This window comes from Mytilus edulis, chromosome 3 (assembly GCF_963676685.1).
Source record: "Mytilus edulis chromosome 3, xbMytEdul2.2, whole genome shotgun sequence".
Lineage (NCBI taxonomy): Eukaryota > Metazoa > Mollusca > Bivalvia > Mytilida > Mytilidae > Mytilus > Mytilus edulis.
The window spans coordinates 83619311-83644848 of NC_092346.1; the positions used below are offsets into that span (position 1 = coordinate 83619311).

At 30.6% G+C, this 25538-nt stretch overlaps 1 protein-coding gene across 1 annotated transcript in view; it reads right to left on the reverse strand.

Annotated features, from left to right (window-relative positions):
* Positions 1–24274, reverse strand: part of LOC139517627 (RNA polymerase II-associated factor 1 homolog) — a 40609-nt gene extending 16335 nt beyond the window's left edge. Inside the window, exons 1-9 of the mRNA XM_071308871.1 lie at positions 24038–24274; positions 22149–22241; positions 18985–19106; positions 17955–18021; positions 10373–10474; positions 9567–9672; positions 8870–8938; positions 8354–8457; positions 7733–7849 (exon numbers count right to left, since the gene is read on the reverse strand). Of these exons, the coding sequence (XP_071164972.1) occupies positions 7733–7849; positions 8354–8457; positions 8870–8938; positions 9567–9672; positions 10373–10474; positions 17955–18021; positions 18985–19106; positions 22149–22241; positions 24038–24102 (845 nt within the window). The 5' untranslated portion in view covers positions 24103–24274. The remainder of the gene's footprint in view (positions 1–7732; positions 7850–8353; positions 8458–8869; positions 8939–9566; positions 9673–10372; positions 10475–17954; positions 18022–18984; positions 19107–22148; positions 22242–24037) is intronic.
* Between the last annotated feature and the right edge of the window lie 1264 nt (positions 24275–25538).

The window sequence follows — 25538 nt, forward strand, 5'->3', positions numbered from 1 at the left end:
AGTGCACACGCTGAAATGTTTCGCCTTCTATACTAATCATTGATATTATGTAAGTCATAAGATTTCAAAATTTTGTTTTATTTCAAGTGAAATCTAAATCTGTCTACCATTTCTTTAAAGAATAAAAGGTTATAAAAACACTTTTACCATTAAGTTATACATGTATAGACATTTAAATAAAATGAGTATTGTTAACTGAAATGATTTTTGAACAACTTTTATAATTGAAGAATTAGCATTTCAATTTTGTTTTAACCCTTCACTTTTAAACTATATCATTTCAAGAAAATGCACACCCAATCTTTTAGAGAATTGAAGCACATCAGTTGGCAAGATTTAGTGCACTATACATTTACTAAAGCCAAAAATCTTTTATATTTCTAAAACAAGAGTGCACACGCTGAAATGTTTCGCCTTCTATACTAATCATTGATATTATGTAAGTCATAAGATTTCAAAATTTTGTTTTATTTCAAGTGAAATCTAAATCTGTCTACCATTTCTTTAAAGAATAAAAGGTTATAAAAACACTTTTACCATTAAGTTATACATGTATAGACATTTAAATAAAATGAGTATTGTTAACTGAAATGATTTTTGAACAACTTTTATAATTGAAGAATTAGCATTTCAATTTTGTTTTAACCCTTCACTTTTAAACTATATCATTTCAAGAAAATGCACACCCAATCTTTTAGAGAATTGAAGCACATCAGTTGGCAAGATTTAGTGCACTATACATTTACTAAAGCCAAAAATCTTTTATATTTCTAAAACAAGAGTGCACACGCTGAAATGTTTCGCCTTCTATACTAATCATTGATATTATGTAAGTCATAAGATTTCAAAATTTTGTTTTATTTCAAGTGAAATCTAAATCTGTCTACCATTTCTTTAAAGAATAAAAGGTTATAAAAACACTTTTACCATTAAGTTATACATGTATAGACATTTAAATAAAATGAGTATTGTTAACTGAAATGATTTTTGAACAACTTTTATAATTGAAGAATTAGCATTTCAATTTTGTTTTAACCCTTCACTTTTAAACTATATCATTTCAAGAAAATGCACACCCAATCTTTTAGAGAATTGAAGCACATCAGTTGGCAAGATTTAGTGCACTATACATTTACTAAAGCCAAAAATCTTTTATATTTCTAAAACAAGAGTGCACACGCTGAAATGTTTCGCCTTCTATACTAATCATTGATATTATGTAAGTCATAAGATTTCAAAATTTTGTTTTATTTCAAGTGAAATCTAAATCTGTCTACCATTTCTTTAAAGAATAAAAGGTTATAAAAACACTTTTACCATTAAGTTATACATGTATAGACATTTAAATAAAATGAGTATTGTTAACTGAAATGATTTTTGAACAACTTTTATAATTGAAGAATTAGCATTTCAATTTTGTTTTAACCCTTCACTTTTAAACTATATCATTTCAAGAAAATGCACACCCAATCTTTTAGAGAATTGAAGCACATCAGTTGGCAAGATTTAGTGCACTATACATTTACTAAAGCCAAAAATCTTTTATATTTCTAAAACAAGAGTGCACACGCTGAAATGTTTCGCCTTCTATACTAATCATTGATATTATGTAAGTCATAAGATTTCAAAATTTTGTTTTATTTCAAGTGAAATCTAAATCTGTCTACCATTTCTTTAAAGAATAAAAGGTTATAAAAACACTTTTACCATTAAGTTATACATGTATAGACATTTAAATAAAATGAGTATTGTTAACTGAAATGATTTTTGAACAACTTTTATAATTGAAGAATTAGCATTTCAATTTTGTTTTAACCCTTCACTTTTAAACTATATCATTTCAAGAAAATGCACACCCAATCTTTTAGAGAATTGAAGCACATCAGTTGGCAAGATTTAGTGCACTATACATTTACTAAAGCCAAAAATCTTTTATATTTCTAAAACAAGAGTGCACACGCTGAAATGTTTCGCCTTCTATACTAATCATTGATATTATGTAAGTCATAAGATTTCAAAATTTTGTTTTATTTCAAGTGAAATCTAAATCTGTCTACCATTTCTTTAAAGAATAAAAGGTTATAAAAACACTTTTACCATTAAGTTATACATGTATAGACATTTAAATAAAATGAGTATTGTTAACTGAAATGATTTTTGAACAACTTTTATAATTGAAGAATTAGCATTTCAATTTTGTTTTAACCCTTCACTTTTAAACTATATCATTTCAAGAAAATGCACACCCAATCTTTTAGAGAATTGAAGCACATCAGTTGGCAAGATTTAGTGCACTATACATTTACTAAAGCCAAAAATCTTTTATATTTCTAAAACAAGAGTGCACACGCTGAAATGTTTCGCCTTCTATACTAATCATTGATATTATGTAAGTCATAAGATTTCAAAATTTTGTTTTATTTCAAGTGAAATCTAAATCTGTCTACCATTTCTTTAAAGAATAAAAGGTTATAAAAACACTTTTACCATTAAGTTATACATGTATAGACATTTAAATAAAATGAGTATTGTTAACTGAAATGATTTTTGAACAACTTTTATAATTGAAGAATTAGCATTTCAATTTTGTTTTAACCCTTCACTTTTAAACTATATCATTTCAAGAAAATGCACACCCAATCTTTTAGAGAATTGAAGCACATCAGTTGGCAAGATTTAGTGCACTATACATTTACTAAAGCCAAAAATCTTTTATATTTCTAAAACAAGAGTGCACACGCTGAAATGTTTCGCCTTCTATACTAATCATTGATATTATGTAAGTCATAAGATTTCAAAATTTTGTTTTATTTCAAGTGAAATCTAAATCTGTCTACCATTTCTTTAAAGAATAAAAGGTTATAAAAACACTTTTACCATTAAGTTATACATGTATAGACATTTAAATAAAATGAGTATTGTTAACTGAAATGATTTTTGAACAACTTTTATAATTGAAGAATTAGCATTTCAATTTTGTTTTAACCCTTCACTTTTAAACTATATCATTTCAAGAAAATGCACACCCAATCTTTTAGAGAATTGAAGCACATCAGTTGGCAAGATTTAGTGCACTATACATTTACTAAAGCCAAAAATCTTTTATATTTCTAAAACAAGAGTGCACACGCTGAAATGTTTCGCCTTCTATACTAATCATTGATATTATGTAAGTCATAAGATTTCAAAATTTTGTTTTATTTCAAGTGAAATCTAAATCTGTCTACCATTTCTTTAAAGAATAAAAGGTTATAAAAACACTTTTACCATTAAGTTATACATGTATAGACATTTAAATAAAATGAGTATTGTTAACTGAAATGATTTTTGAACAACTTTTATAATTGAAGAATTAGCATTTCAATTTTGTTTTAACCCTTCACTTTTAAACTATATCATTTCAAGAAAATGCACACCCAATCTTTTAGAGAATTGAAGCACATCAGTTGGCAAGATTTAGTGCACTATACATTTACTAAAGCCAAAAATCTTTTATATTTCTAAAACAAGAGTGCACACGCTGAAATGTTTCGCCTTCTATACTAATCATTGATATTATGTAAGTCATAAGATTTCAAAATTTTGTTTTATTTCAAGTGAAATCTAAATCTGTCTACCATTTCTTTAAAGAATAAAAGGTTATAAAAACACTTTTACCATTAAGTTATACATGTATAGACATTTAAATAAAATGAGTATTGTTAACTGAAATGATTTTTGAACAACTTTTATAATTGAAGAATTAGCATTTCAATTTTGTTTTAACCCTTCACTTTTAAACTATATCATTTCAAGAAAATGCACACCCAATCTTTTAGAGAATTGAAGCACATCAGTTGGCAAGATTTAGTGCACTATACATTTACTAAAGCCAAAAATCTTTTATATTTCTAAAACAAGAGTGCACACGCTGAAATGTTTCGCCTTCTATACTAATCATTGATATTATGTAAGTCATAAGATTTCAAAATTTTGTTTTATTTCAAGTGAAATCTAAATCTGTCTACCATTTCTTTAAAGAATAAAAGGTTATAAAAACACTTTTACCATTAAGTTATACATGTATAGACATTTAAATAAAATGAGTATTGTTAACTGAAATGATTTTTGAACAACTTTTATAATTGAAGAATTAGCATTTCAATTTTGTTTTAACCCTTCACTTTTAAACTATATCATTTCAAGAAAATGCACACCCAATCTTTTAGAGAATTGAAGCACATCAGTTGGCAAGATTTAGTGCACTATACATTTACTAAAGCCAAAAATCTTTTATATTTCTAAAACAAGAGTGCACACGCTGAAATGTTTCGCCTTCTATACTAATCATTGATATTATGTAAGTCATAAGATTTCAAAATTTTGTTTTATTTCAAGTGAAATCTAAATCTGTCTACCATTTCTTTAAAGAATAAAAGGTTATAAAAACACTTTTACCATTAAGTTATACATGTATAGACATTTAAATAAAATGAGTATTGTTAACTGAAATGATTTTTGAACAACTTTTATAATTGAAGAATTAGCATTTCAATTTTGTTTTAACCCTTCACTTTTAAACTATATCATTTCAAGAAAATGCACACCCAATCTTTTAGAGAATTGAAGCACATCAGTTGGCAAGATTTAGTGCACTATACATTTACTAAAGCCAAAAATCTTTTATATTTCTAAAACAAGAGTGCACACGCTGAAATGTTTCGCCTTCTATACTAATCATTGATATTATGTAAGTCATAAGATTTCAAAATTTTGTTTTATTTCAAGTGAAATCTAAATCTGTCTACCATTTCTTTAAAGAATAAAAGGTTATAAAAACACTTTTACCATTAAGTTATACATGTATAGACATTTAAATAAAATGAGTATTGTTAACTGAAATGATTTTTGAACAACTTTTATAATTGAAGAATTAGCATTTCAATTTTGTTTTAACCCTTCACTTTTAAACTATATCATTTCAAGAAAATGCACACCCAATCTTTTAGAGAATTGAAGCACATCAGTTGGCAAGATTTAGTGCACTATACATTTACTAAAGCCAAAAATCTTTTATATTTCTAAAACAAGAGTGCACACGCTGAAATGTTTCGCCTTCTATACTAATCATTGATATTATGTAAGTCATAAGATTTCAAAATTTTGTTTTATTTCAAGTGAAATCTAAATCTGTCTACCATTTCTTTAAAGAATAAAAGGTTATAAAAACACTTTTACCATTAAGTTATACATGTATAGACATTTAAATAAAATGAGTATTGTTAACTGAAATGATTTTTGAACAACTTTTATAATTGAAGAATTAGCATTTCAATTTTGTTTTAACCCTTCACTTTTAAACTATATCATTTCAAGAAAATGCACACCCAATCTTTTAGAGAATTGAAGCACATCAGTTGGCAAGATTTAGTGCACTATACATTTACTAAAGCCAAAAATCTTTTATATTTCTAAAACAAGAGTGCACACGCTGAAATGTTTCGCCTTCTATACTAATCATTGATATTATGTAAGTCATAAGATTTCAAAATTTTGTTTTATTTCAAGTGAAATCTAAATCTGTCTACCATTTCTTTAAAGAATAAAAGGTTATAAAAACACTTTTACCATTAAGTTATACATGTATAGACATTTAAATAAAATGAGTATTGTTAACTGAAATGATTTTTGAACAACTTTTATAATTGAAGAATTAGCATTTCAATTTTGTTTTAACCCTTCACTTTTAAACTATATCATTTCAAGAAAATGCACACCCAATCTTTTAGAGAATTGAAGCACATCAGTTGGCAAGATTTAGTGCACTATACATTTACTAAAGCCAAAAATCTTTTATATTTCTAAAACAAGAGTGCACACGCTGAAATGTTTCGCCTTCTATACTAATCATTGATATTATGTAAGTCATAAGATTTCAAAATTTTGTTTTATTTCAAGTGAAATCTAAATCTGTCTACCATTTCTTTAAAGAATAAAAGGTTATAAAAACACTTTTACCATTAAGTTATACATGTATAGACATTTAAATAAAATGAGTATTGTTAACTGAAATGATTTTTGAACAACTTTTATAATTGAAGAATTAGCATTTCAATTTTGTTTTAACCCTTCACTTTTAAACTATATCATTTCAAGAAAATGCACACCCAATCTTTTAGAGAATTGAAGCACATCAGTTGGCAAGATTTAGTGCACTATACATTTACTAAAGCCAAAAATCTTTTATATTTCTAAAACAAGAGTGCACACGCTGAAATGTTTCGCCTTCTATACTAATCATTGATATTATGTAAGTCATAAGATTTCAAAATTTTGTTTTATTTCAAGTGAAATCTAAATCTGTCTACCATTTCTTTAAAGAATAAAAGGTTATAAAAACACTTTTACCATTAAGTTATACATGTATAGACATTTAAATAAAATGAGTATTGTTAACTGAAATGATTTTTGAACAACTTTTATAATTGAAGAATTAGCATTTCAATTTTGTTTTAACCCTTCACTTTTAAACTATATCATTTCAAGAAAATGCACACCCAATCTTTTAGAGAATTGAAGCACATCAGTTGGCAAGATTTAGTGCACTATACATTTACTAAAGCCAAAAATCTTTTATATTTCTAAAACAAGAGTGCACACGCTGAAATGTTTCGCCTTCTATACTAATCATTGATATTATGTTGATAGTCCTAAGTATAAAGCTACGCTTTATTACAACTGTCACCTAAACTTAACATTAACCAAGATAACTAAACAAAGACCAATGAACCTTGAAAAAGAGGTCCAGGTCAGATGAACCATGCCAGGCAGACAGGTACAGCTAACAATGCTTCTATACAACATATATAGTTGACACATTACTTATAGTTTAAGAAAAATAGACCAAAACACAAAAACTTAACACTGTGCAATGAACCGTGAAAATGAGGTCACGGTTAAATAAAACCTGCTCGACTGACATAAAGATCATAAAATATTTCCATACACCAAATATAGTTGACCTATGGCATATAGCATTAGATAAAAAGACCAAAACTCAAAAACTTAACTTTGACCACTGAACCATGAAAATGAGGTCAAGGTCACATGACATCTGCCCGCTAGACATGTACACTTAACAATCATTCCATACAACAAATATAGTAGACCTATTGCATATGGCATGAGAAAAACAGACCAAAACAAAAAATAAACTATAACCACTGAACCATGAAAATGAGGTCAAGGTCAGATGACACCTGCCAGTTGGACATGTACACCTTACAGTCCTTTTTTACACCGAATATACTAGCCCTATTGCTTATAGTATCTGAGATATGGACTTGACCACCAAAACTTAACCTTGTTCACTGATCCATGAAATGAGGTCGAGGTCAAGTGAAAACTGTCTGACAGACACGAGGACCTTGCAAGGTACGCACATATCAAATATAGTTATCCTATTACTTATAATAAGAGAGAATTCAACATTACAAAAAATTTGAACTTTTTTTTCAAGTGGTCACTGAACCATGAAAATGAGGTCAAGGACATTGGACATGTGACTGACGGAAACTTCGTAACATGAAGCATCTATATTCAAAGTATGAAGCATCCAGGTCTTCCACCTTCTAAAATATAAAGCTTTTAAGAAGTGAGCTAACGCCGCCGCCGTAGTCGCCGCCGGATCACTATCCCTATGTCGAGCTTTCTGCAACAAAAGTTGCAGGCTCGACAATAAAACTATACTTACTCTTTATCAGGTACATAATCTACATTTTCTTCAGCATCTCTCTTCCTTTTACCTAGTGTTTCATCATTGGGAAGGAAGTAAGCTACAAACTGTTCTCCACTCTCATCTACAGCACCTCTACAAATATATAATTATCATTCAGAGAAGAGACTACTAGAATATTTTGAAACTCCTGTTTTCAAAAATACATGTATACATCCTGCTGAGGAAATCCCTGTAGTTCTGTAAGGGAGAGATGTTAGTATCACATGGAATCAATGTTGTTTTCAAAGCTGCTAAAATGTAATCTATTTGAAAACCAATGAAATAGAAAAAAAAATGTGATCCTTTCCTAAATTTTGTAAAATAAAACAATTGTGGCCCTTAGAAGCTGTGAATATAAAGTTGAAAACCCTATTATAAAATAGTTATTTCCCTAAATATTGCATCCTCGAGGAAATGTCTTATAAGGGTTGAATATTTTGGAAAATCACAATTTCTAGTGCCATACAAGTTATTTTGCACAACCAATCAGGTCTTTTATCTGTTTAAAAATATCTGTTACATTTGTGCAAAATGCAATTTATTTATATTTCACTTGGCAATATAAACACAGCTTAATTGAATGATAATGTTAAGTACCTGATCATAGCCTGGCTCATTTCTTCCATGGCATTAGGTGCAAATCTTCCTTTAGGAGCAGGATCAGAATCAAATATTACTTGAGCAAATGGATGCTTCCATAACTGAAATAATAATAATTAATTTGTTTATAAATAAATTTAAAGAAAGAATTACGCACAATTTTTGTGATTCATCTTGATTTTTTTTGTTCTGTTAATCATTGATATGTGTGTGATTGATATGTTTTACAATTTGATTTGGATCATAGCTAAAATTAAATTTACATTTCATGCATTTGCAAATACTATATACAACCTCATTGATTATATACAGAAACTTGAAGATATCATTACTACAAATGTGTTCAGGAAACTGCTGGTAAAGTTTTTTTTTTTTATCCTAATCAAGTTGAGGTCTTAGAAACAGAATATGTATTGTAGTATAATACAGCTTACAACAGTTATTATACTTTTTTTTGTTTGTCCAAATTTGCTTAACAAGGTTTAAAAAGGCAATAGTGATATTATTACATACATCGAAATCAGGAAATATAGGTAAAATATCCAATGGTTTAACTCCTGGTTTACTGTAATGTTTGGTGATCTGCAAATAAATGTATAACAAGTTTAAATATGTGTGATGTTTCCTAATCTTCAAAGTAAAGGTACATTAGGTTACAAGTATTTGTGTTTTGATTAATCCTCCCTCTACAAATCATACAGAAAATGAGGTGAAAAGCAGGTAGAAAATGCAAGGCTGGTCACACCATATCTTCTGCTTGTGTTTTTACATAACTAATTTTATAATGGAAAATTGTACATACATTAGTTTTTATGGTGCAAGATTAAAATGTCAATGACAAAGAAAAACATGTAAAAATTGCTTCCCTAATTATCTATTTTTGACAGAAATAGCAAGAAGCATAGAATAATTGCATCTTTTTTGCATGTGACCTAATACAAAAAAAAATTTGGGTATCAAAAAGTCAATAACACAATCTGTTAAAATATACAATGCAAGAAATAAAGAAATAAAACAGCGATATAATGCACCAAGAGGTGTCTTTTGGTTGTTGCCTCATTGATGTATACCCCACAGTTCATTCTATTAATTGCTTTGTCTGTAGACTTGTTCATATACATAGAATAGAGGACTTTAAATTGTATATGTGACAAGATGTATCTAAACCACTGAAACCCAAACTGAAATTGGAGCATTTCAAAATACATACTGGTTCTTTAGCACCCTTAAATGTTTTCTCGATAGCAGCAATTTGACTCTCTCTGTCTTTGTAAACATCTTCATCCTTCATAATCTGTTTTATTTTGAATCCAACTCTGCAATTTTATAATAAATAAAGAATTTATTAAAATCTGCTTCCTATTGCTCATATTTAAGCTCATTGCCACTATCAGGTACAGCATGTCAATTTGATATTTCTGTTATCTATCTAAATGTAAAGGGTTAGTTTTCCTCTAACATGATGCTACTACAAACAGGTACATAATATGTTTTAAATCTTTCATAGTTACCTTGATTAATAACATACATTTCCAAAGACATTTTAGAGATATTAAAGATACTTGTAAATTTTTTCCAAACTTGTCACAAAGTCAGGGGCCTTGTTGATCTCTAGATGATTTTTGATTAGTTGTGTCATTGAGTTGCTGTCTCATTGAGGTAAACTCCACATCTTCTTTAATAAATATCTAGTTGTCCTGTTACAATGGTATATGTTTTAACTTGACCAGTATCAATTTTGCCTAAATTGACATTTAATAGGCTTGAATCTCAAAAGGCATAATAAGTTATTCTAAAACAATTCTATAATTGATTGTTGATATGACTATCTACATCACCATGTGAAGTGTGTTTCTTTTTATTTATGGTAACTCATGCTTTCTAGAAAGATTTTAGCTAATTGGACATATATTTGCATTTTTTCACCCTGAGTGTATAACAGTTGATGCTTTTAAAGCTTTTACAGCCTAACAAAACCCTTGTTTTCTACACTTATTATTAACAATATATATTTACCTTCTTTCTGAATCTCCAGTTTTCTGAGTGAATCTGTTATATTCTGTAGAGATGTATTCTGTTTTTCTCAACCAGGATACATTCATGTTATGATGCCTTGATCTGTGTATTATTTAATAAAGTAACATACATTGTAATAAATTCATTACAATTTAAGAAAATTGTTCATTTTTCATATTTTATATTTATTTCTTCAGCATTGTTATATTTTAAATATAAACCTTTAGAACTTTTTGACTCAAGTTATTACCAAAAAATTATCTTATGATGAAACATTTCACTGTTTTTAAAAATCATACATAAGTTAGAATTATGCTTTAAAATGTTATCATCCATGGTGTAAACTGAACCTTTGATAGTCAGACAGCCATACAGAAGTTAGACTTATGCTTTAAAATGTTATCATCCATGGTGTAAACTGAACCTTTGATAGTCAGACAGCCATACAGAAGTTAGACTTATGCTTTAAAATGTTATCATCCATGGTGTAAACTAAACCTTTGATAGACAGACGGCCATACAGAAGTTAGATTTATGCTTTAAAATGTTATCATCCATGGTGTAAACTAAACCTTTGATAGACAGACAGCCATACAGAAGTTAGACTTATGCTTTAAAATGTTATCATCCATGGTGTAAACTGAACCTTTGATAGTCAGACAGCCATACAGAAGTTAGACTTATGCTTTAAAATGTTATCATCCATGGTGTAAACTGAACCTTTGATAGTCAGACAGCCATACAGAAGTTAGACTTATGCTTTAAAATGTTATCATCCATGGTGTAAACTGAACCTTTGATAGTCAGACAGCCATACAGAAGTTAGACTTATGCTTTAAAATCCATGGTGTAAACTAAACCTTTGATAGACAGACGGCCATACAGAAGTTAGATTTATGCTTTAAAATGTTATCATCCATGGTGTAAACTAAACCTTTGATAGACAGACAGCCATACAGAAGTTAGACTTATGCTTTAAAATGTTATCATCCATGGTGTAAACTGAACCTTTGATAGTCAGACGGCCATACAGAAGTTAGACTTATGCTTTAAAATGTTATCATCCATGGTGTAAACTGACGGCCATACAGAAGTTAGACTTATGCTTTAAAATGTTATCATCCATGGTGTAAACTGAACCTTTGATAGTCAGACAGCCATACAGAAGTTAGACTTATGCTTTAAAATGTTATCATCCATGGTGTAAACTGAACCTTTGATAGTCAGACAGCCATACAGAAGTTAGACTTATGCTTTAAAATGTTATCATCCATGGTGTAAACTGAACCTTTGATAGTCAGACAGCCATACAGAAGTTAGACTTATGCTTTAAAATGTTATCATCCATGGTGTAAACTGAACCTTTGATAGTCAGACGGCCATACAGAAGTTAGACTTATGCTTTAAAATGTTATCATCCATGGTGTAAACTGAACCTTTGATAGTCAGACGGCCATACAGAAGTTAGACTTATGCTTTAAAATGTTATCATCCATGGTGTAAACTGAACCTTTGATAGTCAGACAGCCATACAGAAGTTAGACTTATGCTTTAAAATGTTATCATCCATGGTGTAAACTGAACCTTTGATAGTCAGACAGCCATACAGAAGTTAGACTTATGCTTTAAAATGTTATCATCCATGGTGTAAACTGAACCTTTGATAGTCAGACGGCCATACAGAAGTTAGACTTATGCTTTAAAATGTTATCATCCATGGTGTAAACTGAACCTTTGATAGTCAGACGGCCATACAGAAGTTAGACTTATGCTTTAAAATGTTATCATCCATGGTGTAAACTGAACCTTTGATAGTCAGACGGCCATACAGAAGTTAGACTTATGCTTTAAAATGTTATCATCCATGGTGTAAACTGAACCTTTGATAGATAGACAGCCATACAGAAGTTAGACTTATGCTTTAAAATGTTATCATCCATGGTGTAAACTGAACCTTTGATAGTCAGACAGCCATACAGAAGTTAGACTTATGCTTTAAAATGTTATCATCCATGGTGTAAACTGAACCTTTGATAGACAGACGGCCATACAGAAGTTAGACTTATGCTTTAAAATGTTATCATCCATGGTGTAAACTGAACCTTTGATAGATAGACAGCCATACAGAAGTTAGACTTATGCTTTAAAATGTTATCATCCATGGTGTAAACTGAACCTTTGATAGTCAGACGGCCATACAGAAGTTAGATTTATGCTTTAAAATGTTATCATCCATGGTGTAAACTGAACCTTTGATAGTCAGACAGCCATACAGAAGTTAGACTTATGCTTTAAAATGTTATCATCCATGGTGTAAACTGAACCTTTGATAGTCAGACGGCCATACAGAAGTTAGACTTATGCTTTAAAATGTTATCATCCATGGTGTAAACTGAACCTTTGATAGTCAGACGGCCATACAGAAGTTAGACTTATGCTTTAAAATGTTATCATCCATGGTGTAAACTGAACCTTTGATAGACAGACGGCCATACAGAAGTTAGATTTATGCTTTAAAATGTTATCATCCATGGTGTAAACTGAACCTTTGATAGTCAGACGGCCATACAGAAGTTAGACTTATGCTTTAAAATGTCATCATCCATGGTGTAAACTGAACCTTTGATAGTCAGACGGCCATACAGAAGTTAGACCTTATGCTTTAAAATGTTATCATCCATGGTGTAAACTGAACCTTTGATAGTCAGACGGCCATACAGAAGTTAGACTTATGCTTTAAAATGTTATCATCCATGGTGTAAACTGAACCTTTGATAGTCATACAGCCATACAGAAGTTAGACTTATGCTTTAAAATGTTATCATCCATGGTGTAAACTGAACCTTTGATAGTCAGACAGCCATACAGAAGTTAGACTTATGCTTTAAAATGTTATCATCCATGGTGTAAACTGAACCTTTGATAGTCAGACAGCCATACAGAAGTTAGACTTATGCTTTAAAATGTTATCATCCATGGTGTAAACTGAACCTTTGATAGACAGACGGCCATACAGAAGTTAGACTTATGCTTTAAAATGTTATCATCCATGGTGTAAACTGAACCTTTGATAGTCAGACGGCCATACAGAAGTTAGACTTATGCTTTAAAATGTTATCATCCATGGTGTAAACTGAACCTTTGATAGTCAGACGGCCATACAGAAGTTAGACTTATGCTTTAAAATGTTATCATCCATGGTGTAAACTGAACCTTTGATAGTCAGACGGCCATACAGAAGTTAGACTTATGCTTTAAAATGTTATCATCCATGGTGTAAACTGAACCTTTGATAGTCAGACAGCCATACAGAAGTTAGACTTATGCTTTAAAATGTTATCATCCATGGTGTAAACTGAACCTTTGATAGTCAGACAGCCATACAGAAGTTAGACTTATGCTTTAAAATGTTATCATCCATGGTGTAAACTAAACCTTTGATAGACAGACAGCCATACAGAAGTTAGACTTATGCTTTAAAATGTTATCATCCATGGTGTAAACTGAACCTTTGATAGTCAGACAGCCATACAGAAGTTAGACTTATGCTTTAAAATGTTATCATCCATGGTGTAAACTGAACCTTTGATAGACAGACGGCCATACAGAAGTTAGACTTATGCTTTAAAATGTTATCATCCATGGTGTAAACTGAACCTTTGATAGTCAGACGGCCATACAGAAGTTAGACTTATGCTTTAAAATGTTATCATCCATGGTGTAAACTGAACCTTTGATAGACAGACGGCCATACAGAAGGTAGACTTATGCTTTAAAATGTTATCATCCATGGTGTAAACTGAACCTTTGATAGTCAGACAGCCATACAGAAGTTAGATTTATGCTTTAAAATGTTATCATCCATGGTGTAAACTGAACCTTTGATAGTCAGACAGCCATACAGAAGTTAGATTTATGCTTTAAAATGTTATCATCCATGGTGTAAACTGAACCTTTGATAGTCAGACAGCCATACAGAAGTTAGATTTATGCTTTAAAATGTCATCATCCATGGTGTAAACTGAACCTTTGATAGACAGACGGCCATACCGAAGTTAGACTTATGCTTTAAAATGTCATCATCCATGGTGTAAACTGAACCTTTGATAGTCAGACGGCCATACAGAAGTTAGATTTATGCTTTAAAATGTTATCATCCATGGTGTAAACTGAACCTTTGATAGTCAGACAGCCATACAGAAGTTAGACTTATGCTTTAAAATGTTATCATCCATGGTGTAAACTGAACCTTTGATAGTCAGACAGCCATACAGAAGTTAGACTTATGCTTTAAAATGTTATCATCCATGGTGTAAACTGAACCTTTGATAGTCAGACAGCCATACAGAAGTTAGACTTATGCTTTAAAATGTTATCATCCATGGTGTAAACTGAACCTTTGATAGTCAGACGGCCATACAGAAGTTAGACTTATGCTTTAAAATGTTATCATCCATGGTGTAAACTGAACCTTTGATAGTCAGACGGCCATACAGAAGTTAGACTTATGCTTTAAAATGTTATCATCCATGGTGTAAACTGAACCTTTGATAGTCAGACAGCCATACAGAAGTTAGACTTATGCTTTAAAATGTTATCATCCATGGTGTAAACTGAACCTTTGATAGTCAGACAGCCATACAGAAGTTAGACTTATGCTTTAAAATGTTATCATCCATGGTGTAAACTGAACCTTTGATAGTCAGACGGCCATACAGAAGTTAGACTTATGCTTTAAAATGTTATCATCCATGGTGTAAACTGAACCTTTGATAGTCAGACGGCCATACAGAAGTTAGACTTATGCTTTAAAATGTTATCATCCATGGTGTAAACTGAACCTTTGATAGTCAGACGGCCATACAGAAGTTAGACTTATGCTTTAAAATGTTATCATCCATGGTGTAAACTGAACCTTTGATAGATAGACAGCCATACAGAAGTTAGACTTATGCTTTAAAATGTTATCATCCATGGTGTAAACTGAACCTTTGATAGTCAGACAGCCATACAGAAGTTAGACTTATGCTTTAAAATGTTATCATCCATGGTGTAAACTGAACCTTTGATAGACAGACGGCCATACAGAAGTTAGACTTATGCTTTAAAATGTTATCATCCATGGTGTAAACTGAACCTTTGATAGATAGACAGCCATACAGAAGTTAGACTTATGCTTTAAAATGTTATCATCCATGGTGTAAACTGAACCTTTGATAGTCAGACGGCCATACAGAAGTTAGATTTATGCTTTAAAATGTTATCATCCATGGTGTAAACTGAACCTTTGATAGTCAGACAGCCATACAGAAGTTAGACTTATGCTTTAAAATGTTATCATCCATGGTGTAAACTGAACCTTTGATAGTCAGACGGCCATACAGAAGTTAGACTTATGCTTTAAAATGTTATCATCCATGGTGTAAACTGAACCTTTGATAGTCAGACGGCCATACAGAAGTTAGACTTATGCTTTAAAATGTTATCATCCATGGTGTAAACTGAACCTTTGATAGACAGACGGCCATACAGAAGTTAGATTTATGCTTTAAAATGTTATCATCCATGGTGTAAACTGAACCTTTGATAGTCAGACGGCCATACAGAAGTTAGACTTATGCTTTAAAATGTCATCATCCATGGTGTAAACTGAACCTTTGATAGTCAGACGGCCATACAGAAGTTAGACCTTATGCTTTAAAATGTTATCATCCATGGTGTAAACTGAACCTTTGATAGTCAGACGGCCATACAGAAGTTAGACTTATGCTTTAAAATGTTATCATCCATGGTGTAAACTGAACCTTTGATAGTCATACAGCCATACAGAAGTTAGACTTATGCTTTAAAATGTTATCATCCATGGTGTAAACTGAACCTTTGATAGTCAGACAGCCATACAGAAGTTAGACTTATGCTTTAAAATGTTATCATCCATGGTGTAAACTGAACCTTTGATAGTCAGACAGCCATACAGAAGTTAGACTTATGCTTTAAAATGTTATCATCCATGGTGTAAACTGAACCTTTGATAGACAGACGGCCATACAGAAGTTAGACTTATGCTTTAAAATGTTATCATCCATGGTGTAAACTGAACCTTTGATAGTCAGACGGCCATACAGAAGTTAGACTTATGCTTTAAAATGTTATCATCCATGGTGTAAACTGAACCTTTGATAGTCAGACGGCCATACAGAAGTTAGACTTATGCTTTAAAATGTTATCATCCATGGTGTAAACTGAACCTTTGATAGTCAGACGGCCATACAGAAGTTAGACTTATGCTTTAAAATGTTATCATCCATGGTGTAAACTGAACCTTTGATAGTCAGACAGCCATACAGAAGTTAGACTTATGCTTTAAAATGTTATCATCCATGGTGTAAACTGAACCTTTGATAGTCAGACAGCCATACAGAAGTTAGACTTATGCTTTAAAATGTTATCATCCATGGTGTAAACTAAACCTTTGATAGACAGACAGCCATACAGAAGTTAGACTTATGCTTTAAAATGTTATCATCCATGGTGTAAACTGAACCTTTGATAGTCAGACAGCCATACAGAAGTTAGACTTATGCTTTAAAATGTTATCATCCATGGTGTAAACTGAACCTTTGATAGACAGACGGCCATACAGAAGTTAGACTTATGCTTTAAAATGTTATCATCCATGGTGTAAACTGAACCTTTGATAGTCAGACGGCCATACAGAAGTTAGACTTATGCTTTAAAATGTTATCATCCATGGTGTAAACTGAACCTTTGATAGACAGACGGCCATACAGAAGGTAGACTTATGCTTTAAAATGTTATCATCCATGGTGTAAACTGAACCTTTGATAGTCAGACAGCCATACAGAAGTTAGATTTATGCTTTAAAATGTTATCATCCATGGTGTAAACTGAACCTTTGATAGTCAGACAGCCATACAGAAGTTAGATTTATGCTTTAAAATGTTATCATCCATGGTGTAAACTGAACCTTTGATAGTCAGACAGCCATACAGAAGTTAGATTTATGCTTTAAAATGTCATCATCCATGGTGTAAACTGAACCTTTGATAGACAGACGGCCATACCGAAGTTAGACTTATGCTTTAAAATGTCATCATCCATGGTGTAAACTGAACCTTTGATAGTCAGACGGCCATACAGAAGTTAGATTTATGCTTTAAAATGTTATCATCCATGGTGTAAACTGAACCTTTGATAGTCAGACAGCCATACAGAAGTTAGACTTATGCTTTAAAATGTTATCATCCATGGTGTAAACTGAACCTTTGATAGTCAGACAGCCATACAGAAGTTAGACTTATGCTTTAAAATGTTATCATCCATGGTGTAAACTGAACCTTTGATAGTCAGACAGCCATACAGAAGTTAGACTTATGCTTTAAAATGTTATTATCCATGGTGTAAACTGAACCTTTGATAGTCAGACAGCCATACAGAAGTTAGATTTATGCTTTAAAATGTTATCATCCATGGTGTTAACTGAACCTTTGATAGACAGATGGCCATACAGAAGATAGACTTATGCTTTGACAGACAGACAAACAAACATTTTAATACATACCGTTTAGAATCTGAATGTGAACTGTGATCTTCCTCCAGCAGACGTTCATCTTCTGGATCTGGATAGGCTAAAGGAAACATTCAAATATTTCAAATAGTGTCGTCATGAAATTTTAATCCATCATTTGGATTTTCATATTGTTTTTGACTGTTTACAATACGTTCTGCTCTTTATTTTATTCTTTATTGTTTGATGTTAAATCGGAGACTTCATTCATTCATTCATTCTTTGATTGATTTTTATATTTTGTTTGCTGTTTGACAGTTAACACAATCCTTTGGGGGTTTTTTGCTTGCATTTTATATTGTTTGCTAAGAGATACAAATGTATACTATTTCTATTAAATTTTGTCTTGTCATTTTTCACAGAATAATAAAGAGAAGAAAAATGTCTTGTTTCTGAATTGGAAATTTACAAAAAATAAGTTAGATTGATCATTAGGACTATGTATGCTGTTATTTTTTACTCTAAATGATGCAGCAAAGTTTTGAAATAAAAGCAGATGTTAGGTATACATCAATTAGAATGCATAGACGACAAAAGCCACCTGCAACATTAGACATATAGCAATGTGTCTACTTCAATGTACATGTAGATAGTGAATATACTATTTTTTACCTGTGGTACATTTTTTTACATCTTAAATTTAATAAATCTCAAAACAGTTATTAGCCTGTCCCAAGTCAGAAGCCTGTTATTTAGTGGTTGTCAGTTGTTCCTGTGTTACATATATAACATATTTGTTTTTCATTCATTTTTTTGTGTACATATTAGGCTGTTAGTTTTTTCATTTGAATTGTTTTACATATTTCATTTCCTTGGATTTTATAGCAAACTATACGATATGGGCTTTGCTCATGGTTGAAGGCGGTTTTCTATAGTTGTTTCTTTATCATTTGGTCTCTTGTGAAATGCACGTCTTCTTTTTTATATTTAATTAAACCTGGTGCACACATGTTTGCATCTTATCATAACAAACTGTAACTTTTTTTCAATAATATCAAAATATCAATAAATAGTGATTACTGACCATTAGGGTCTATTTGGTAAGTATCAGGATTGATCAGATCTATCGTCACACCAAGGTCATGTTCTGTAAGTAGTTCATATTTGTACGCTCTCTCAAGTGATGTTGCCTTATATTCTATAAATCTGAAAATCATAAATTTTGAAATACTGAAACTGTGGTATGTAATGTTATTCAATTACTGTCTTTTGATGAGGTAAATATGAGGTTTTATTGACTTTTGAAAAAATGATATTCACTGAGGCCAACAAATGTTTCCTTTAGCCTATCCAGATCCAAAAGTCAATTAAACCCCATATTTACCGAAACAAAAGACAGTAATTGTTTTGTTCCATATTCCGAGAAAAGAAAATGTATTTAATGACAAACATATACCAAAACAAATTTTACACGAAACATTTTACCATAACGTTGCATGTAAAAGCGTGTGACGTTTAGCACGGTGAATAACACTTTCTCAAGTGAATATGCTTTTTTATTCAAAATCCAATTCATATAGAGAAACCTACTAAAATAATTCCAATATAGAATAATACTTTTTATTTTATGTATATCTCAAAAAAAATCTTACTGCTAAAACTGATTGTAAGTTATATACTTATCTTGGTGTAAATTTTAGTGCATCTGGCAGCTTTTCAGAAGCCAAAAACATATTATAGAAAAAGGCTTAAAAGCTTTCTTTAAATATATACAAAATATTTTACTAATTATAAACCTAATATCTCCACTCTAATGCACATTTTTGATCACACAGTGAAACCCATATTATTATATGGTTCAGAAATATGGGGTCGTTTTAATTCAAAAAAGTTAAACAATGACACAGAACTAAATTATTTCTATAAATTGTGTAAAGATCTAAAAATGAAAAAGTGCATCTAAAATTCTGCAGATTTATATTAGGAGTGAATAAGCACACAACAAATTTAGCCATATTTGGCGAATTAGGTCGTTATCCTCTAATGATAGATATTTTAACAAACATGATTAAATATTGGAAAAGAATTCATGTTAAAAATAATATTTCATTAACAAATGCATACTCTCTCTCAAATACATTATCGAAGGCTGGGAAGAATTGTTGGGCTAGTAGTATTGATGCTATCTTAAAATTACTTGATTTAAAAGAGTATCAAAAGCTCTCATCTAAAATAAACATAAAAAATATGGTGAAAAAGAAATTATATTTAAAGTATTGCAACATATGGAAAAAAGAATTATTTAATGATAAAAGACAAAATAAGACCTCTGGAAATAAATTTAGAATTATTTAAACCAAATTTCAATTTTGAGCCATACTTATTGAAATTACCATATATTCAAAGATGTGTTTTAACAAGATTTAGAATTGGAGCTCACAAACTTGAAATAGAAAAAGGTCGTTACTTTAATATTAAACTAGAAAATAAAATATGCAAACTCTGTTATGAGGAAATAGAAGTCAAGATGAGATACATTTTCTTTTAACATGTAAAACTTTGAAAAATGTTAGAAATCCCTTTCTAAGCAAAATAGTAAAAATAAAAATATTTCAAAACTTGATAACAAATCTCTTTTTATTTGGTTAATGGGAAATGAAGTTTAAACATTTTGATAATAATTTGCCAATTATTAGAGGTTTTAAATATATTTAAACAGGAATACAATATTAAATTAGAAAATATATAGAATGATATGAATGATCATATATGCATTAACATTAGTTATTTCTTTTACATTTAATAAATTATTAGTATACTATGAGGTGTGCTGTCAAACTGAGACTACTCTGTGTTATATTAGTCTCAGTGTCCAAATAAGGGACCAGAGTAACAGACAATGGGTCATATTATATTATATGTTTTTATTATTAAAAATTGCTTACTTCATTTGCTTTAATATATTATATTAATCAATTAAATCAAAATCAATCATATGATGTACTTTGTTTAACCTATTTCAAATTTACTTTACATTATGTCTGAAAATTATATTGTATATATTCTGCTCATTTTGGGTGCCATGATTGGCAAATAAAATATTTGTTTGTTTATATGGAAATATTCATGACAAGTATTTTTCAAAAAGTTTATTATCATCAAGTGAGTTGCACATGCACAGGAATTATAATTTAATATGTAGGTTTAATGTCTTATCTACTTTGATGTATATATGTCCTTATCATGATCAGCCTGTAGAATTTAACATAAATACATGTACACTTTATGTATGCTCATTGTTACAATTTGAGTTTAGTATACAGGTTTGTCAACCACTTCCATCTCTCATGTACTATGTGTACAGGTGTACAGTCCTTTTATAAAACTAACGAGTCAAGAACCTAAGACTTGGATGTATTTTAGCCCCTGTATGCCAATGATGCCTTTTTACTTTTAACAAATTAGAGCTACCTTATTTGGATTCATTAATATCTTGTTAAAAAATCCTATAATATTATAAATAAGAAGTTTTGTTTTTATAAAAGTAAAAAAATCTTTTACCAGTGTTATTTCCAGAAAAATTTATAATGATAAAATCGACACATTACAGAAAATGAATGACTTGTAACCTATAGGAAGGTCTGAAGGTGCATTCTAAAGTATGCTTTGTTAACTGATTTATCGGTTAAAAAATATTCCTGCATGTCATATGAGTTCGGTAAAACAATGCTACTTTTGATTCCATGGTGTTAACCTAACAATACTAGGGAGAACTCTGTAAAACAGTGCTACCTTTAATTCCATGGTGTTAACCTAAAAATACTAAGGAGAATGTATTATGAACGAACCTGTTTTTAAATATATAATCAGAAAAACTAAATCTTCACCTCCAATTAATTAGATTATGAACTTTTAATTATACATGTATAAATCCGCCGCAATTTTGCGCCTGTCCCAAGTCAGGAGCCTCTGGCCTTTGTTAGTCTGGTTACAGTGGTATGATTTTTAATTTTCTTAGTTTCTAGTGTATAGTGTTAGTATTTTTAGTATGACGTCCATTTTCACTGAACAAGTATGCATATTTGTTTAGGGGCCAGCTGAAGGACACCTCCAGGTGTGGGAGTTTCTCTCTACATTGAAGACCCATTGATGGCCTTCGGCTGTTGTCTGCTCTATGGTTGGGTTGTTGTCCCGTTGACACATTCCCCATTTCCATTCTCAATTTTATAAATCTTTGAATGTACTTACCTATTTGACTCAAAAGGATATGTGATGAATTTAGGATCAAATGGTATGTCTGGCAATGTATTGTTATATTTAACTCTTGCAACTAGATCAGACCTGAAAGTAAAAGTCAACAAATTCAATTCCTATTTCAAGTATAAATCCAACAAGAGGCATTCTTCCAATAGACAACTTTCAAGTTGGATGCATTTCCGTCAAAAACTCTGGTTTTTGTAAACATCATTCGTGCTTTAAGGGGCATCATCACTTCCATTTCAATGCTGAGCAATCAGTTGGAAAACTATGATGCTATATTGCACAAATTATTGGGCAAATTGAATTCTCATAATTGACAATCAGCACTGCTGTCATTCCGGATTTGTAATTAAGAACCTACAAAACAAACATTATTTCTAGTTTATCCTGCACAATGTTGATCTCTATTAAAGATGAACTCAGGGATACAGGCATTCCCATCTATCTGGTAAATGATGTCATAAAGGTACGCATACATTTGTAATTGACAAGTTTTTTTTCCGGTGATTGACAAACTCGAAAGCAGTCTATTGTGTTTGTGTGGTATTGTGGTTGATTTTCATATGGTTAAATTAAGACATAATCTTTCGATCAGTTTATTTGAGGTTTGGAGGTACAACTTTTGAATCCACAAACCTGAAGCTCAATTTTATGAAAATTTTAGTTGAATTTTGTTGGCTTGTTGTCTTGTGGTTAACTGGTTAAAGGGGCTCCTGGGTATAAATCATTTTTTTTTTCTAATATAGGATTTCGCTATATTTTTTTATAAATGAACTTTAACATATACTTAAAAGAAAAATGAAATAAAAAAATGGGGTCACCGTTCATTTAAGCTCACAATCTGCCTCCGGAAGAAGCATGCATTTTTGTTAATGTTCTTTTTTTCTGTTGAACTAATAGGAGAAATAGAGGTAATATCGAAATAAAAAAATAACCTAATTACAGACATCGCTTAAATTTTACAATTATTTAGTTTATGTACAGCTTATATGAAAACAATAATAAAAAATATAGGTCACTGATGAGTTAAAAAAGATATTTCATATTTAATGCCAAAAAATGGCATTTTTGCACCAAAAGGAAGATAATTTGGAGCTTTTTCAATGATATAAACATTCTAAAAGTCATCTGGGGCCAAAGCGAATCGATTTTTTGGGTTAAATTTTTTACCATATCATAAAGTAATAATAGTGTAATAAATAAAATTTGTAATGAGAAAATAAAGGTTCAATTTTTTGCTGAAATTTTTGTACCCACGAGCCACCTTAAGTAGTTCAGATAATCATGCCGTCTGCTGTGGGTATTTTTCGATTTTGACTTTTTTTTATCCTGCAGGAAGGCATCCCAGAAAAAAATAAAATAGTCTTGCCAGACATCATAATTATTTGGACTAGTGCAGTAGCCAGTAGTGGTTAAGTGTAAAGCCTGCGACGTTAAGATCTTCCCCATCTCCATTCTAATATATTCTATTTAACTCATCAACTAAATGGTGCGCTTTATTGATGTTGAAATCGCCTGATTTCAAATAATCCATCTCAGACAACTGATAAATAAATTTATCAATAGACAATATTTATAATAGACAATATTTTATTGACACAAACGCATTTACAATAAATGGTAATGACCGAATGGATAAACAATTTGCTATACATGGTAGTAAAATACAAACAATTATATATATATATGTAAATAAACGATTAAAGGTATAATGAAAATCTATTACAATAGATTACTTCTTGCATTAAAACAATTTGTTACGAAAGAGGAAGATAATCAACAACAACAAAAAACAACAAAAAACAAGAATAAAAATATTGAAACAAATAGGTGACGTCCTATCTCAAATTAATCATACTATAAATAAATCTCATTACCTCTTTTCTCCTCCCCGTTTTCTATCTCGATCTTCCCTACTTCCTGACTGGATAGTGGGAGGCATTTTCTGTTTAGTGCTTTTTTATCCCTCGCATGTCTTTGGATCTGAAAAGGAAGTTGACATAGAATAATTTGAGTTTCAGCGTACAATTATATAAAGTATATTCCTCTAGATAATTCAATTTAAACAATTGAACTAAAAATGTTTTAACTTGATCAAATTTCCATATTCTTTTGAAATAATCTTCTTTATCACAATTATAAAGTATTTTTACTATTTTTTTATGCTGTATATCATACATAATCTTATAACCAAAAAGTTCAAAAATACGTTTTAACCACGAAGTACGATAATAAATAATCGCAAGAACACTAATAAATAAGTCCTTACAGAAGGGAATTAGCTACATGATAAAGAAAAAAGTAAAATGTTCTTTGTTTTTGTTTAATCATAAATGAAAGTGAAAAAGTGATAAAAAAAAACGCTTTTAGCGTTCAGTTTTGTTCTGTTTTGTCAAAATAAGCAAAGGAATTATTCACTTGCAAGTGAATAATTCGACCTCATTTAATCCATATCCATATTCATGTGAACTTCAAATGAACCCCTTTTGTAGTGATGGGTTATGCATGAACTAGACGTGTTCAGCTATTAAAAGCATGTCAACATTGAAAGTTTAGTTTAAACAGATTTATTTATAGTGGATTGGGAAACAAGTTTTTGCAACTTATATTAATCCCTTTCCACTTTGCGGGTGCGCGTGCTGCCATGGAGCGGCATTAGCCCACTCTTTTTCGAAATCTACAAGGGTGTCTTTAACGTGCAAGAGATGGCTCTCTCTTAACACGGGCATGTCAGCCTTTTACTATCCCCTTCCGACGGACTATCATCGTTTCCTCAAGACCATACTCGCAGATGGTGTCAAGGGAGAGCCGAAAACTGAGTTCATGAAATTTTCATCCCAAACGGGAATCGAACCAGGAACTTTTGTGTTAGTAGTGCAGTAACCACTACACCACGGCTCTCTCAAACATTGGAAGTGAAACAAGGTTGACCGATTTGATCATAGTCTACAAGAACTCTTTCTTATACAGTAAAAATCTATTATCATATTTTCTATAATATAAAAATAAAAAATCCAATTGCACGAGTTTTCTATCAATATATATCTTTCATAATGTTTATATATCGGATTATATGATCGTCGGCAGTCTTCGGAGGTCACCTTGATTGGTATCTCGACTTTATTACACATACGAAATTCTGATATATATTATCAAGGATTTGTATAGTAATTACTATACAAATTCTTGATATTATTGAGTACTTTCATGATAAATTATTTATTTTTATTTAGTAAGTAAGTAAGTAAGTAAAACTTTATTTGGATTCGAAATATTGACAAACAGTACACACATAAGCTCTAATGAGCTTTTTACCGAATATAAAAAACATATGCAATAACAATGAAAAACAAGGCATGCAGCATACAAAATAAATAA